Consider the following 14,868-nt stretch of genomic DNA (forward strand, 5'->3'; position numbering starts at 1 on the left):
AGGTCACTTCCAGCCTGCGCTCTTAGCGGCAAATTCAAATCTCTGATTCCTTCGAAAGATGTCTATTATTCATATGCTTTGGATTTTTTTCGACGCTAACTATTGGTATCAATAGAATCAGCGTTTAAAAGGCTTTTTTATTTGACAAAGTTGTTCAAAGCATGGCATCCACACTTTAAGATGTAGCCAGTTCTGTCTACCACCCTTCACAGGCCTGGACAACACCAACAAGTGCATTTGACTAAGGCTTGAGGCTACAACCTTCCATAAAATTGGTACATGTTCTCTTAAATTTGTCATTCTTTGGATTATTGGTAATCTTTGATAATCTTTCTTTTTGGATTTGTTGCATACTATGTATGTTTGTTTTATCAAGATCAGGGACTCAAAGCAACATAAACAATTTTAATGAAATAAAACAGAAAGCAAATAACTGAGAAAAGGACTTCGCTAATACTAACTCTGAAAACAATCCAAAAGAAAACGGGACTAAAAAAGATATTTAATTCCAACTGACTGGAATTCAATGTTAAGGTGATACTAAACCAACATTTAGTGTTAACTGCTTCATAGGAAAATGGTACATTTAAACTGATTTCATGTATATGCTGTGTTTTGTTACCATGAAAATTGCATTAAATTACATATTTGTTGTCACTAAAGGGCAACACAAAAAAGGTCTGATACCCTCATAACTGGTGTCCAGTGTTTCCTGAACATTCTAACATCCTGTCCTTTTTTCAAACTAGATGCACATTGAATTAAAATTTGTTTTTTTTAATTTAAACTGTGATCTGAACTTTTCAGGTGCTAACGTGATTTAGAAATGATTACCCATGGAAGGAATTGGGCTACACTAATCTTTGATGACTATCAAATAAAGTCGCTGTTTCTGCATTTTCCGCGGACGTGATCCAATCTTCTCTCATGCTGACAAGCAGAATTGCTAAACCTGTTGTAGTCTCAAGAAAACATTCAGCACCAGGTTTAACACAATAGACTTGAACATGCAGAGAAAAGCCCACACAGTCAGTACCTTTCAACACAGTATAATACACCTAGAATTGTTAAGGTAGCACTTTGAATTGGTACAGCATGTCAGAAATCAGGATCAGGTGGCTGATCGCAGTCTATTGAACAACAATAATTATCAGTTAAATTTACATCAAACATTCATGAGGCTCAAAAGTTTTTCTCTACATGAATTATGTCAGCTTGTTTTAAATACATTTTAGGTCCTCCTTCTTAAAAAAACATAAAAAAACAACTTCCTGCACAAATAAAATAACATCAAAATCAAAGATTTCTTCCTATAAAGTTACATGTTGTATTTCTTGACTCTTTGTTGGGAAATCATTGAAGAATTTTAGTATAATAATCTACCAGGAAGTAAATGAAATGTCTGCCTTCCCAGCATCTTACTGGCTAATCCTAAATAGTTTGAAACTGGGCCAGCCTCCAATGCATAAATTCTTGCTGCATCCCTGCAGCCTCACCTGATGAACAGGCTTGGATGATAGTGCACTATTGTGATGTTTCGTTGGAACGATCGCAGTTATTGAGATTAAAACTGTTCACATCTCTTTTAAGAGCTATATGTAGTTATTTCTCCATAAAATCTTGATGTATGTTTATTTAAATGTCACTGTAGGTTCTTTTATTCAAGCTTCATCTTTTCAATTGGAGCTCAGATATTTGACCTTCAAAAATGGCAGGTAGATCTTTGCTGCCACTCTTGCTTCTTCTGTCAAGGCTGTGTAAGTATTTCATCAAAATATTTGATATTTAAATAAAAAAAATGCATATGTAACTGTGAAATGACTACTACCAGGTGAATGAGGTTAACTGCCATTTTTCTAACAATATATGTTAAGTATCCATGTGTTTTTTGGTACAGGTGTTGTGACTTCACAAAGTGAGTAAATGTATTTTCTATTACTTGTTTATGCTATTCCTATTAAGTAAAAAAAGTTCTTATTTTCATTGCAAATATGGCAACCTATGATAAGTTTAGACATGGATTTAAAACGTTGTAAACACTTTGTTATGTAAAATCTTGACATTGACTATGTGACAGTCAGAGAACATTTCCCATAAGAATAGAAATGGATTTGTCTTTTTTGTGTTCAAGAATGTGTGGGTGGGTGGGTGTGTGTTTTTAAGAATGTTTAACACTTATAAGAAAGCTACAAAGAAAAGAAAACAGGACAGGGTGTGTCTTCAATGGTGGGAAGTTCAGAATTTTACCAATGTTTGGCTAATGTTTAACTAAATTAGAGATAGTTGCATATAACAAATATTCTTAGAAAAGGAAATATTGTTGAAATTGGAAATTACAAATCTTTAAGGTTAGAAAAAGAAAAGAATAAAATAACATCACATATTTTTATGGAAAACATGAATAATACCAGGCAGAACAGTTTTAATAACTTGACTGGAAGGTTCTCAAACTAAATAACAGGTTTTGCTCCGTGTAAACGTCACATCGGGCATGTTTTAGCTTCCAAAGAAACACTTTTTTTCAGAAGGTCCCCAATTAACATTTGATTTACCAATTTTTTGTTGAAAGATTTCATTTATCTCTGTAATGTCCTCAAGCAGAGTCTTAGCATCTGATCCTAAAATCGTAACCACTTTTTGTTTATCCCACATTTAAGACTACTCTGCTTTCCGAGTACCTCAAAAATGCTCCTCGAGTATTTGGTGCAACCACTCTGATTTATGAAACATGCTACATGAATATAAACGCCTCTTGTCTTACCTTATTTACTACTTAAATGTACAGCCTAAATCATTCAGAAACAGAAACATTCCAACTTCCATTTGTCTGAAGACTGGCAATGAAGAAATTCCAGCAGTTAGCTTTAAAAGGCTCCTCAGAAAGTTTCAAATTATCTTTGTATTTATACTAAAATAGGTAAAGATAAAGTCCCACTATCTGTCACACACCTAGGTGTGCGAAATTTGTTCTCTGCATTTGACCCGTCCCCTGGGGGAGCGTTGAGCAAAAACCTAATGTTTTTGTTCCCCTTTTTACAGCAACGCCATTGCTACGCTGGCCGTTTAACAAAACAGTTATTTGTGTAAAAACATGAAGACGTGTGGTTTTGTCAGGGAAGTAATTCTTATTTCCTCTTTGTTTCATATCCAGGTGCAGGTACCTTCCCAGCTGTTGGTAGGTGAATTTTTTTCAAATGTTGGTTTTATGCAGGACGCATGCGGCCAAACTTGACAGCCTGCTTCACTTCAATTCAATTCAATTCAATTCAATTTATTGGTATAGCCCAAATTCACAACAACAGTCGTCTGAATGGGCTTCGTATCGGTAATTGAAAAAGTGAAACATAAAATCAAAAGGATCATGAATACATAGAATTCAATGGGAAAATACTAAAATGAACTAACAAACTGACTAAACTAAACTGACATCCTTGCCCTTAGACCCCCCTTCACGGTAAGGAAAAACTCCTAAAAAAAACGCATTCCGGAAAAAATGAAGAAACCTCAAGGGTGCCCACATGAAGGAGGGATCTTCCCCCAAGACGGACAAGCGATTTACCAGAACTCAAAGAGAATAATTATCTTATCAAACTGTACAACTACATATTTAAAGTCCATCCAGCCGGAGTTGGGGGGACAGTCGGGGCGCGAGTCGAGCTGGAGGCAGGATCCATAGCAAGGTGTAGGAGCAGGAGCAGAGACGAGGTCCACGGCCAGGTACAGAGCAGAGACGAGCCAGAGGCAGGATCCACAGCCATATGTAGAAGCATTAGTAGAGGCGAGCCAGAGACGAGGCACACGGTCAGATACATAAAAGCATGGATGAGCCAACTGGACTCCCACTCCCCAGGAGGGGAGAGGGAAAGAGGGACAATACATAAATCGCACTGCACCAAACAGAGGCATGGAGAACTAAATGATAAATGATGATCAAAAATAGAGAAGAAAGGAAGGGTAGAAGCAGATGAGAAAAGAGGACAGAACCCCAGTGCACCATAGTTACCCCAGCTTCAACTTCTAGCAGCCTACTGTCAACTTATTGTTATTGTTATTAAGTTTAATTTAAACACATTAACATTAAGTTAATTAATCTCTGAATACTAACTAGTCTGACCATAAGCCTGTCCAAAGAGGAATGTTTTCAGTCTAACTTTGAATGTAGAAACCTTTTCTATTACATGAGCTGGGAGCTTATTCCATAAAACAGGGGCTTGGTGGCTAAACGCTCTAACTCCAACCGTACTTTTACTAATTCTAGGAACCACAAGCAGTCCTGCATTTTGGGAGTGAAGTGTTCTGTTTGGGTGGTGAGGCACCATGAGGTCTTTGATATAGGACGGGGCCATTCCATGTAAGGCCATGATAGGTTAACAGGAGGATCTTGAACTTGATTCTAGAATCAACTGGGAGCCAGTGAAGTGAAACTAACAAAGGAGTGATGTGATCTCTTCTGCTAGTTCCTGCTAACAATCTAGCTGCTGCGTTCTGAACAAGCTGGAGACTTCTTAAGGAACTCTTAGGACACGCTGCCAACAAGGAGTTACAGTAATCCAGTCTAGACGTAACAAATGCATGGATGAGTTTTTCAGCATCACTCTTAGAAAGTAGATTTCTGATCTTAGCAATATTCCGCAGGTGAAAAAAGGCAGTTCTACACGCCTGAGATATGTGAGCCTTAAATAATAAATCCTGGTCAAATAAAACCCCAAGGTTTCTAACTGTGGAATTGGGGGCTATACTTATGCCATCCAGGGAGACTATCTGAGCAGACAGAGCATGTCTGAGGTTTTTAGGACCAAGTATAATGACCTCAGTTTTTTCTGGGTTCAAGAGGAGGTAATTAATTGTCATCCAGGTCTTGAAGTCACTGATGCAGGCATTCAGTTTCTCTATCTGGTCATTCTGGTCAGGTTTCATGGATAAATACAACTGCGTATCGTCGGCATAACAATAAAAATTAATGCTGTTTTTCCTGATTATGTTTCCTAGGGGTAGCATATAAAGCGTAAACAGGATGGGTCCTAAGACTGAGCCCTGTGGGACTCCACAGTTAACTCGAGTGCAATGAGAGGAATGTCCATTTATATTAACGAACTGATACCTATTGGACAGATAGGATTTAAACCACAGATCCTCTGATCCCTATGTCCTGCTCTAATCTATGGAGTAAAATTCTGTGGTCGATAGTGTCAAAAACTGCACTGAGGTCTAACAGGACCAGAATAAAAAGTAGTCCCTTTTCTGAGGCTAATAACAAGTCATTAGAGACTCTAACTAGTGCAGTTTCCCTTCACTTGCTTTACCTACCAGAATGTGGCTGTTTGACAAGCAAAAATGGATGATCTAATCTTTTCTCTTTGTTTAAATAGCTTTGGACTGCCAAAGGCAAATATTATTGACATGTTGCTTTTTAATCCTTGGGGTTCTGGAAACTCTTTCACTTCAGTTGTGATTGAGACCTTTAAAACCCCACTCCTATTTTGATCTATTTTCAAAGCATTGCAGTGTTTTTTTAATTAGGATTTTGCAGTTTTTAGCCAAAATTAAAAAAAATAATAAAAAACTCTGTTGTTTTCAAGGACATTTCTGCAGAGCAGCAGTAGTTCATTAGAAATGTACCTCTGAGTTACGGGTAGAAGTGTTGGCATTATTCATCTGTTTAAACACTCTCCCGCTAGCTTAAAGCCCCTAACAACACCAACATAAAATTACCTGTGGAACAAAAATAGTGGGCAATATTGGAGTAATCCAAATGTGCAGTTTTGAGCCAGCTCTGATGAGGAAAACAAAGACAAAAATGGATCTGTTTGTCTGGAAGTTGATGCATTGGAATGGAGCAGAGCAGGGAGCTTGTGGCCAGCTGGCTATAGCACCAACATCTACATTGCCTTGTTCTAATTTGTGAATAGCACAGTGTGAAGTACTTCCCAATTTTAATATCTGACATTGGAACATTTTTCTGTTACTCTGTCATTCTGAGTTTATCTCTTAAGCATAAGAAATGTGCACCACCTTTCTATTTTCTTTTCAATCCACCATTCTTTGCTCTTAACAAAACGGGACTTTTATGCACAAAAAATGTCGTTTCATTTAGTTGATATACACTAATTCCCAAAATGTTGAACTGCATGTTGTTGTTTTTTTGGCAAATCAGTAATATATGTATGTATATTTTCAGGTCATTTTTACCCCATTTCTGGACAAACAACTACCCGGTCACTTGATGGAAGTTCTCCACAGATTCTTCTGCAACGGACTTTTGTCTACTTTGGAAAAACATACAACAACATTTATGTACGTAAGATTATGAATGACAAAACCTTTTAAAACAAAGCAATGGATGAAACATTTTCACAAAGTGAATAGTTTTATGTTTGGTTTTGAAAATCTTGACACCACTTTTGGTCATTAAAGACATTATTGGCAACTGTTACATTTAAATTATTTTGTCTTTTTAGCTGTAAGTAAACGAAATATGTAAAAAGAAGTTGTTGTGAAGAGTTTGAGTGTGTTCAAATTTTCTCCACTATTTTTCTTTTTAGGTCAACCATAACGGACACTTGACCTTTAATTCCTCATATTCTTCATATATACCTCAAAGATTTCCACTCTATGGATCCATAGACTTAATTGCTCCATTCTGGACAGATGTAGACATCAGACAAACTGGTTTGGTTTACTACAACCAATACACCAACGGCAGTGTCCTCCAACAAGCTACACACGACATTAATAGCTACTTCCCAAACCTAAACTTCAGTGCTGACTGGGTCTTTGTGGCAACATGGTATGAAGTGCCCTATTATCCAATGACAGGAACGGTAAGTTAAAAGATTATTTATATTATTCATTACTATACTATTTATTGTATTGTACATACAGACAAAAAGTTTAAAAATACATTAAAGATGAGATGATGGAGGGAATGTATTTCCAGATTGATTTCAAACCTTTATGACATTTTTCAGAAAACAACTTTCCAAGCCGTGTTGATCTCTGGAGGCCACAAATCCTTTGTTCTCTTTAACTACGGTTCACTTGCCCCAACAGTTTGGAATGTTCAGGTTTGACTCATCACCCTCAATAAATGAGCATTTATTTTCTGTTTCTGAATCACATGTGTTAATGTGTATTTCTGAACCTGCAGGCTGGATATGACACCATAAACTCTTTTCACCACTTCACCATTCCTGGATCTTTCTCAAGTTCTGCAACAGGAAACAACTCCACTTTCAGTCTCGGCAGCAACGTCAATGTAACGGGTCGCTGGGCCTTCCAAGTGGACAGCGGTCCAGATGGATGCGTGTTTGATGGTAAATTGCTGCTTTCAGTCCTGTTGAATTCAGGATTTTTGAAGGATCATCAGTTCAGATTTCAGCAACAGCACACAAGTTCAGCTGAAAGATGAGAATCAAATGACAATAAACCTGCTTTCCTGTTGTGTTTCAGGCACACGTGTTCAGTTGGGTGATGTCTTCTGGAGCGACAGCAACTGTGCACAGAAATGCACCTGCACCACATCGGGCATTCATTGTATCAGCGAGCTCTGCTCTTTCCCTGAAATCTGCATAGCGACAAACTTTCAGTTCCTCTGCTTCAACGGTAATTCACATAATAATTGAATGAAGAACTCGACATAACTGAAGGTCTGAAATAGTGAAGTAATGTAGACATTTAAAAAAGGCTAATGTGAAACTAAAAATGTTTATACCTAAAATATAGTAAATCAAAATTCAAAGTAAAAGAACTGAAGTTGTACACAATAAGACGTACAGAAATGCTGAGCCAACAAAAATGCTGAGCCAAAATATTCAGATGAGTTTGTTGACGTTTCTGGTTTGTGATGGATCTGGTCAAATGCATAGACATGTAGGAGTGTCTATGGAAGATGTTTTAGAGCCCAAATTTATTAAACAACTGCTATGTATATCACAAAGTTTCCAGCTGTTCTATTTAGACAAACATGAAGAGTTTCATATTGTTTCTGTTTGTATCATCACTTGTGTGTTCTGTTTGATTGACAGTCCCAGTTCCCGCCCCAGTTACAAGTAAGCTCTCATGTTTATCACATTGATTCAGTTGATATCATGATTTGTTTATTATGCAGATCAACATTTACTGTCAGGCCAAATTGTGTTTTTTTTTGGGAGGGTAAAATCTGAAACTATCTTTTTTTTTTCTTTACAGGCACATTGGCTCCACCAGTTATAAGTAAGCAGGCTTTTTTTCCTTTTCTATGTTTAACATTAAGAGTACAGTACATTTGGGTGTTTAAGCATGAATGGTGAAAATTTCTTTTAGTTTTGTTTTCAAATCCTATTTTTTCTGCTTTTTTGATTTACAGCCACATTGCCTCCAACAGTTATAAGTAAGTTTGTTCTTTTGACATATTTAAGTTTATTAATCATTCTCATTTATTCTGTCTCAATATATATAAAAAAGATTAAACATAATAAAAAAATGTTTTTGTTCCATCCCAAATGAACATTCAGAGATCCAAGTTACACCCTCTAACTTAAAAATCTGAATTCATTGTTTTTTTAGCTTAAGCTTAAATGTATAGTTAAATGGAAAAAGCAAACAAACGTACAAATATTTTAGCTGCAAGTTTGGTTTAAAGTAAATAAATAAATAATTGAGTTGGAGCTCCAAAGCCAATTCTTTGAAAATTTGCATTTGAAAGCTGATAATGTAGAATTCCTGCATCATCACAAGAATGTTCAAAGAATTCTTGTCACCTATTGCCTCAACATTTATGCAAAAAGGTTGAGAACCAACGTAATTTGTCCAGTTAATAAGAATGCAACCATTATTTCAAGAAAACAAAACAAATGGTAAATACATTTGATCACATTTGGTAAAAAAAGAAAAGAAATGTATTTTGAAATCTTCAAACTTAAATTTTTAAAAACTTGAACCAATAATGTGGAAAAGTCAACGTGTCCATAATTTGCACACACAAACATTACATTAATATCAAAGAGTTTTTGTCACAGCACATCAAAGCCCAAAAAATAAAGTGGAAAGTTGAATCTATTTTTGTTTAAGATATTTTTTGTTTTTGTGAATTTACTTTCTACTGTCTTTACTTTTTTCACAGTCAATTCAACGCTACCTGGTAAGTTCTGTCTGTTTTTATACTATGATCCTACATTTTAATGTTAAAAATTGTTAGTTTTGTTCAGGTTTAGATTATAAAATACATTTTATCCAGAAAGTTAGACAAAAAAGACATTTGATAGGGTTTAATCAGCATTTTCCTTTGTTTCAAAGGTTCACTTTATCCAATTTCTGGAACTGCAAGCTCCAGATCTGATGATGGAAGTTCTCCACAGATTCTCCTGCAAAGACCTTTTGTCTACTTTGGAAAAACATACAACTACATTTATGTACGTAAATTAAAAGCATAAAAATGTCAAAACCAAAAAAATTTCTTCCTTTATCTAAAAAATTACTTGACAGTTTATGTTTGACACATCTAAAAACGGAAATGTAGAAAGTGTTTTAAAATTGTAGAGATTTTCTTTTGTTTGAGTGTTTACAAATACACTTCTGTTTTTAGGTCAACCATAATGGACACTTGACCTTTAATTCACCATATTCCTCATATTCACCTCAAAGATTTCCACTCTATGGATCCATAAACTTAATTGCTCCATTCTGGACTGATCTGGACAACAGTCAAACTGGTTTGGTCCTCTACAACCAATACACCAACGGCAGTGTCCTCCAACAAGCTACACAGGACATTAATAGCTACTTCCCAAACCTAAACTTCAGTGCTGACTGGGTCTTTGTGGCAACATGGTATGAAGTGCCCTATTATCCAATGACAGGAACAGTGAGTTAAAAGAGTATTTATATTATTCATTACTATACTATTTATTGTATTGTACATACAGACAAAAAGTTTAAAAATACATTAAAGATGAGATGATGGAGGGAATGTATTTCCAGATTGATTTCAAACCTTTATGACATTTTTCAGAAAACAACTTTCCAAGCCGTGTTGATCTCTGGAGGCCACAAATCCTTTGTTCTCTTTAACTACGGTTCACTTGCCCCAACAGTTTGGAATGTTCAGGTTTGACTCATCACCCTCAATAAATGAGCATTTATTTTCTGTTTCTGAATCACATGTGTTAATGTGTATTTCTGAACCTGCAGGCTGGATATGACACCATAAACTCTTTTCACCACTTCACCATTCCTGGATCTTTCTCAAGTTCTGCAACAGGAAACAACTCCACTTTCAGTCTCGACAGCAACGTCAATGTAACGGGTCGTTGGGCCTTCCAAGTGGACAGCGGTCCAGATGGATGCGTGTTTGATGGTAAATTGCTGCTTTCAATCCTGTTGAATTCAGGATTTCTGAAGGATCCTCAGTTCAGATTTCAGCAACAGCACACAAGTTCAGCTGAAAGCTGAGAATGAAATGACAATAAAACTGCTTTCCTGTTGTGTTTCAGGCAAACGTGTTCAGTTGGGTGATGTCTTCTGGAGCGACAGCAACTGCGCACAGAAATGCACCTGCACCACATCGGGCATTCATTGTATCAGCGAGCTCTGCTCTTTCCCTGAAATCTGCATAGCGACAAACTTTCAGTTCCTCTGCTTCAACGGTAATTCACATAATAATTGAATGAAGAACTCGACATAACTGAAGGTCTGAAATAGTGAAGTAATGTAGACATTTAAAAAAGGCTAATGTGAAACTAAAAATGTTTATACCTAAAATATAGTAAATCAAAATTCAAAGTAAAAGAACTGAAGTTGTACACAATAAGACGTACAGAAATGCTGAGCCAACAAAAATGCTGAGCCAAAATATTCAGATGAGTTTGTTGACGTTTCTGGTTTGTGATGGATCTGGTCAAATGCATAGACATGTAGGAGTGTCTATGGAAGATGTTTTAGAGCCCAAATTTATTAAACAACTGCTATGTATATCACAAAGTTTCCAGCTGTTCTATTTAGACAAACATGAAGAGTTTCATATTGTTTCTGTTTGTATCATCACTTGTGTGTTCTGTTTGATTGACAGTCCCAGTTCCTGCCCCAGTTACAAGTAAGCTCTCATGTTTATCACATTGATTCAGTTGATATCATGATTTGTTTATTATGCAGATCAACATTTACTGTCAGGTCAAATGACTTGCTATTTATTTTTGCAAATATCCTGAACTACAGTCAGGACCATAAATATTTGGACAGAGACACATTTTTTCTCATTTACTTTCTTTACATTACCACAGTGAATTTTAAATAAAACAACTCAGATGCCATCGAAGTGCAGACTTTCAGCTTTTATTTCATGGATTGAACAAAAAGATTGCATAAAAATGCGAAAACTAAAGCATTTTTAAAACACAATCCCTTCATTTCATGGGCTTGTAAATAATTGGACAAATGAAATAACTGAAAACAAAATGTCATTACTACTATTTGCTTGAAAACTCTTTGTTGGTAATGACAGCCTGAAGTCTTGAACTCATGGACATCACCAGATGCTGGGTTTTCTCCTTCTGAATGCTCTGCCAGGCCTTTACTGCAGCGGCTTTCAGTTGCTGTTTGTTTGTGGGTCTTTCTGTCTGAAGTTTAGTCTTCAACAAGTGAAATGCAGCTCAATTGGGTTAAGATCAGGTGACTGACTTGGCCATTCAAGAATATTCCACTTCTTTGCTTTAATAAACTCCTGAGTTGCTTTGGCTGTATGTTTTGGGTCGTTGTCCATCTGTATTATGAAACGCCGCCCAATCAGTTTGGCTGCATTCACCTGGATCTGTGCAGACAGTATGTCTCTGAACACCTCAGAATTCATTGGGCTGCTTCTATCCTATGTCACGTCATCAATAAACACTAGTGTCCCAGTGCCACTAGCAGCCATGCACGCCCAGACCATCACACTGCCTCCACCGTGTTTTACTGATGATGTAGTGTGCTTTGGATCAGGAGCTTCTCCACGCCTTCTCCATACTTTTCTCTTGCCATCATTCTGGTAGAGGTTGATTTTGGTTTCACATGTCCAAATAATGTTTTTCCAGAACTGTGCTGGCTTTTTTAGATGATTTTTAGCAAAGTCTAATCTAACCTTCCTATTCTTGAGGCCATTGAGTGGCTTGCATCTTGCAGTGTTCCCTCTGTATCTACTTTCATGCAGTCTTCTTTTTATGGTAGTCTTGGATGTTGATACGCCGACCTCCTGGAGAGTGTTGTTCACTTGGTTGGCTGTTGTGAACGGGTTCCTCTTCACCATGGCAATGATTTTGCGATCACTGCGACCACTGTTGTCTCCCGTGGACGTCCAGGTCTTTTTGCGTTGCTGAGTTCACCAGTGCTTTCTTTCTTTTTCAGGATGTACCACACTGTTGATTTTGCCACTCCTAATATTGTAGAAATGTCTGGCATGGTTTTTTCTGTTTTCTCAGCTTAATGATGGCTCCTTTCACCTGTATGGAGAGCTCCTTTGACCGCATGTTGTCTGTTCACAGCAAAATCTTCCAAATGCAAGCACGAGTCCTCTAATCAACTCCAGGCCTTTTATCTGCTTCACTCATAATGACATAACAAGGGAAATGCCCACACCTGCCCATGCAATAGCATGGAAGTCAATTGTCCAATTACTTACCAGCCCATGAAATGAAGGGATTGTGTTTAAAGAATCCTTTAGTTTTTCACATTTTTATGCAATCTCTTTGTTCAACCCATGGAATAAAAGCTGAAAGTCTGCACTTCAATGGCATCTGAGTTGTTTTATTTAAAATTCCCTGTGGTAATGTACAGAAACAAAATTAGAAATAATGTGTCTCTGTCCAAATATTTATGGTCCTGACTGTATCTCCTTTGCTTTTTACAGGCCCACCAGTTACAAGTAAGCGGATGTTTGTTATTTCTTCTACATTTTAGCAATAAGACTATACAAAACATGAATGTGTTTGAAGATTTATGGTGAAAGAAATTTTTTTTTCTCTAATTCTAATGTTTCTGCTTTTTTGATTTACAGCCACATTGCCTCCTACAGTAATAAGTAAGTTCATCATTTTGACAGATTTAGTTTTTTTAATCATTCTCATTGATTCTGTCCAAATATATAAAAAGATCAAATGTTATCAAAAAACAGACATTGTTTCTGTCCCGTTTCAAATGAACATTCAAAGCTCTGAGTTACACCCTCTAACTTAAAAATCTGAACATAATGTGTGGTCAAGTTAAGCTTAACTTTATATTTAAATAGAAAAACCAAACTTAAACATGTTTTAGCTCCAAATTAGGTAAAAAAAAAACACAATCTACTAGAAGCTTCAAACCCAAATGTTTGAAAACTTGCACTTGAGAGCTGATAATGTAGAAATGCCACAATGTCCATGTTTTTGTACACAAAAACATGACCTTAGAGTCAAAGAATGTTTGTCACAGATTATCAAAGACCTTTAGAAAAAAGTTGATGACCAACTTATTTTTGTGTAAATTAAAGAACCCAAAAAGTGATCTGTAAAATAAATTGTTTTCAGTTTTAACATGTTTACTGATTTGTTTACTTTGATTTATTTCCAGTCCCAAACAATGTGACACATCTAAGTAAGTTATCTCTTTTTATATGCGACAGTCTAACATCTTACTGTTTTAATTTTTTTTTTTTAAATTAAAATCTATATGTTTACTCATAAGTCTTTACAACTTTGTCAATTGGTTTGGGATTAATCTGTACTGGCTTGAATTTTTCAGGTCATTTTTACCCCATTTCTGGACAAACAACTACCCGGTCACTTGATGGAAGTTCTCCACAGATTCTTCTGCAACGGACTTTTGTCTACTTTGGAAAAACATACAACAACATTTATGTACGTAAGATTATGAATGACAAAACCTTTTAAAACAAAGCAATGGATGAAACATTTTCACAAAGTGAATAGTTTTATGTTTGGTTTTGAAAATCTTGACACCACTTTTGGTCATTAAAGACATTATTGGCAACTGTTACATTTAAATTATTTTGTCTTTTTAGCTGTAAGTAAACGAAATATGTAAAAAGAAGTTGTTGTGAAGAGTTTGAGTGTGTTCAAATTTTCTCCACTATTTTTCTTTTTAGGTCAACCATAACGGACACTTGACCTTTAATTCCTCATATTCTTCATATATACCTCAAAGATTTCCACTCTATGGATCCATAGACTTAATTGCTCCATTCTGGACAGATGTAGACATCAGACAAACTGGTTTGGTTTACTATAACCAATACACCAACGGCAGTGTCCTCCAACAAGCTACACACGACATTAATAGCTACTTCCCAAACCTAAACTTCAGTGCTGACTGGGTCTTTGTGGCAACATGGTATGAAGTGCCCTATTATCCAATGACAGGAACGGTAAGTTAAAAGATTATTTATATTATTCATTACTATACTATTTATTGTATTGTACATACAGACAAAAAGTTTAAAAATACATTAAAGATGAGATGATGGAGGGAATGTATTTCCAGATTGATTTCAAACCTTTATGACATTTTTCAGAAAACGACTTTCCAAGCCGTGTTGATCTCTGGAGGCCACAAATCCTTTGTTCTCTTTAACTACGGTTCACTTGCCCCAACAGTTTGGAATGTTCAGGTTTGACTCATCACCCTCAATAAATGAGTATTTATTTTCTGTTTCTGAATCACATGTGTTAATGTGTATTTCTGAACCTGCAGGCTGGATATGACACCATAAACTCTTTTCACCACTTCACCATTCCTGGATCTTTCTCAAGTTCTGCAACAGGAAACAACTCCACTTTTAGTCTCGGCAGCAACGTCAATGTAACGGGTCGTTGGGCCTTCCAAGTGGACAGCGGTCCAGATGGATGCGTGTTTGATGGTAAATTG

At 36.3% G+C, this 14,868-nt stretch overlaps 1 protein-coding gene across 2 annotated transcripts in view; it reads left to right on the forward strand.

Annotated features, from left to right (window-relative positions):
- Window positions 1-1,200: 1,200 nt before the first annotated feature.
- The window catches only part of LOC101166533 (IgGFc-binding protein), a 45,746-nt gene continuing 32,078 nt past the window's right edge, over window positions 1,201-14,868 (forward strand). Inside the window, exons 1-25 of one of the 2 annotated variants that reach the window (XM_023949210.2) lie at window positions 1,201-1,757; window positions 1,898-1,915; window positions 3,152-3,175; window positions 6,179-6,294; window positions 6,543-6,821; window positions 6,969-7,064; window positions 7,148-7,313; window positions 7,450-7,602; window positions 8,025-8,048; window positions 8,188-8,211; window positions 8,345-8,368; window positions 9,101-9,118; window positions 9,274-9,389; window positions 9,563-9,841; window positions 9,989-10,084; window positions 10,168-10,333; window positions 10,470-10,622; window positions 11,045-11,068; window positions 12,857-12,871; window positions 13,004-13,027; window positions 13,555-13,578; window positions 13,726-13,841; window positions 14,090-14,368; window positions 14,516-14,611; window positions 14,695-14,860. In XM_023949210.2, coding sequence (XP_023804978.1) covers window positions 1,709-1,757; window positions 1,898-1,915; window positions 3,152-3,175; window positions 6,179-6,294; window positions 6,543-6,821; window positions 6,969-7,064; window positions 7,148-7,313; window positions 7,450-7,602; window positions 8,025-8,048; window positions 8,188-8,211; window positions 8,345-8,368; window positions 9,101-9,118; window positions 9,274-9,389; window positions 9,563-9,841; window positions 9,989-10,084; window positions 10,168-10,333; window positions 10,470-10,622; window positions 11,045-11,068; window positions 12,857-12,871; window positions 13,004-13,027; window positions 13,555-13,578; window positions 13,726-13,841; window positions 14,090-14,368; window positions 14,516-14,611; window positions 14,695-14,860 — 2,545 coding nt within the window. In that variant the 5' untranslated portion in view covers window positions 1,201-1,708. The remainder of the gene's footprint in view (window positions 1,758-1,897; window positions 1,916-3,151; window positions 3,176-6,178; window positions 6,295-6,542; window positions 6,822-6,968; window positions 7,065-7,147; window positions 7,314-7,449; window positions 7,603-8,024; window positions 8,049-8,187; window positions 8,212-8,344; window positions 8,369-9,100; window positions 9,119-9,273; window positions 9,390-9,562; window positions 9,842-9,988; window positions 10,085-10,167; window positions 10,334-10,469; window positions 10,623-11,044; window positions 11,069-12,856; window positions 12,872-13,003; window positions 13,028-13,554; window positions 13,579-13,725; window positions 13,842-14,089; window positions 14,369-14,515; window positions 14,612-14,694; window positions 14,861-14,868) is intronic. The other variant, XM_078937429.1, reaches the window with a different exon arrangement.

This window comes from Oryzias latipes, chromosome 19 (genome assembly GCF_053564925.1).
Source record: "Oryzias latipes strain Hd-rR chromosome 19, Olatipes_Hd-rR_3.1".
Lineage (NCBI taxonomy): Eukaryota > Metazoa > Chordata > Actinopteri > Beloniformes > Adrianichthyidae > Oryzias > Oryzias latipes.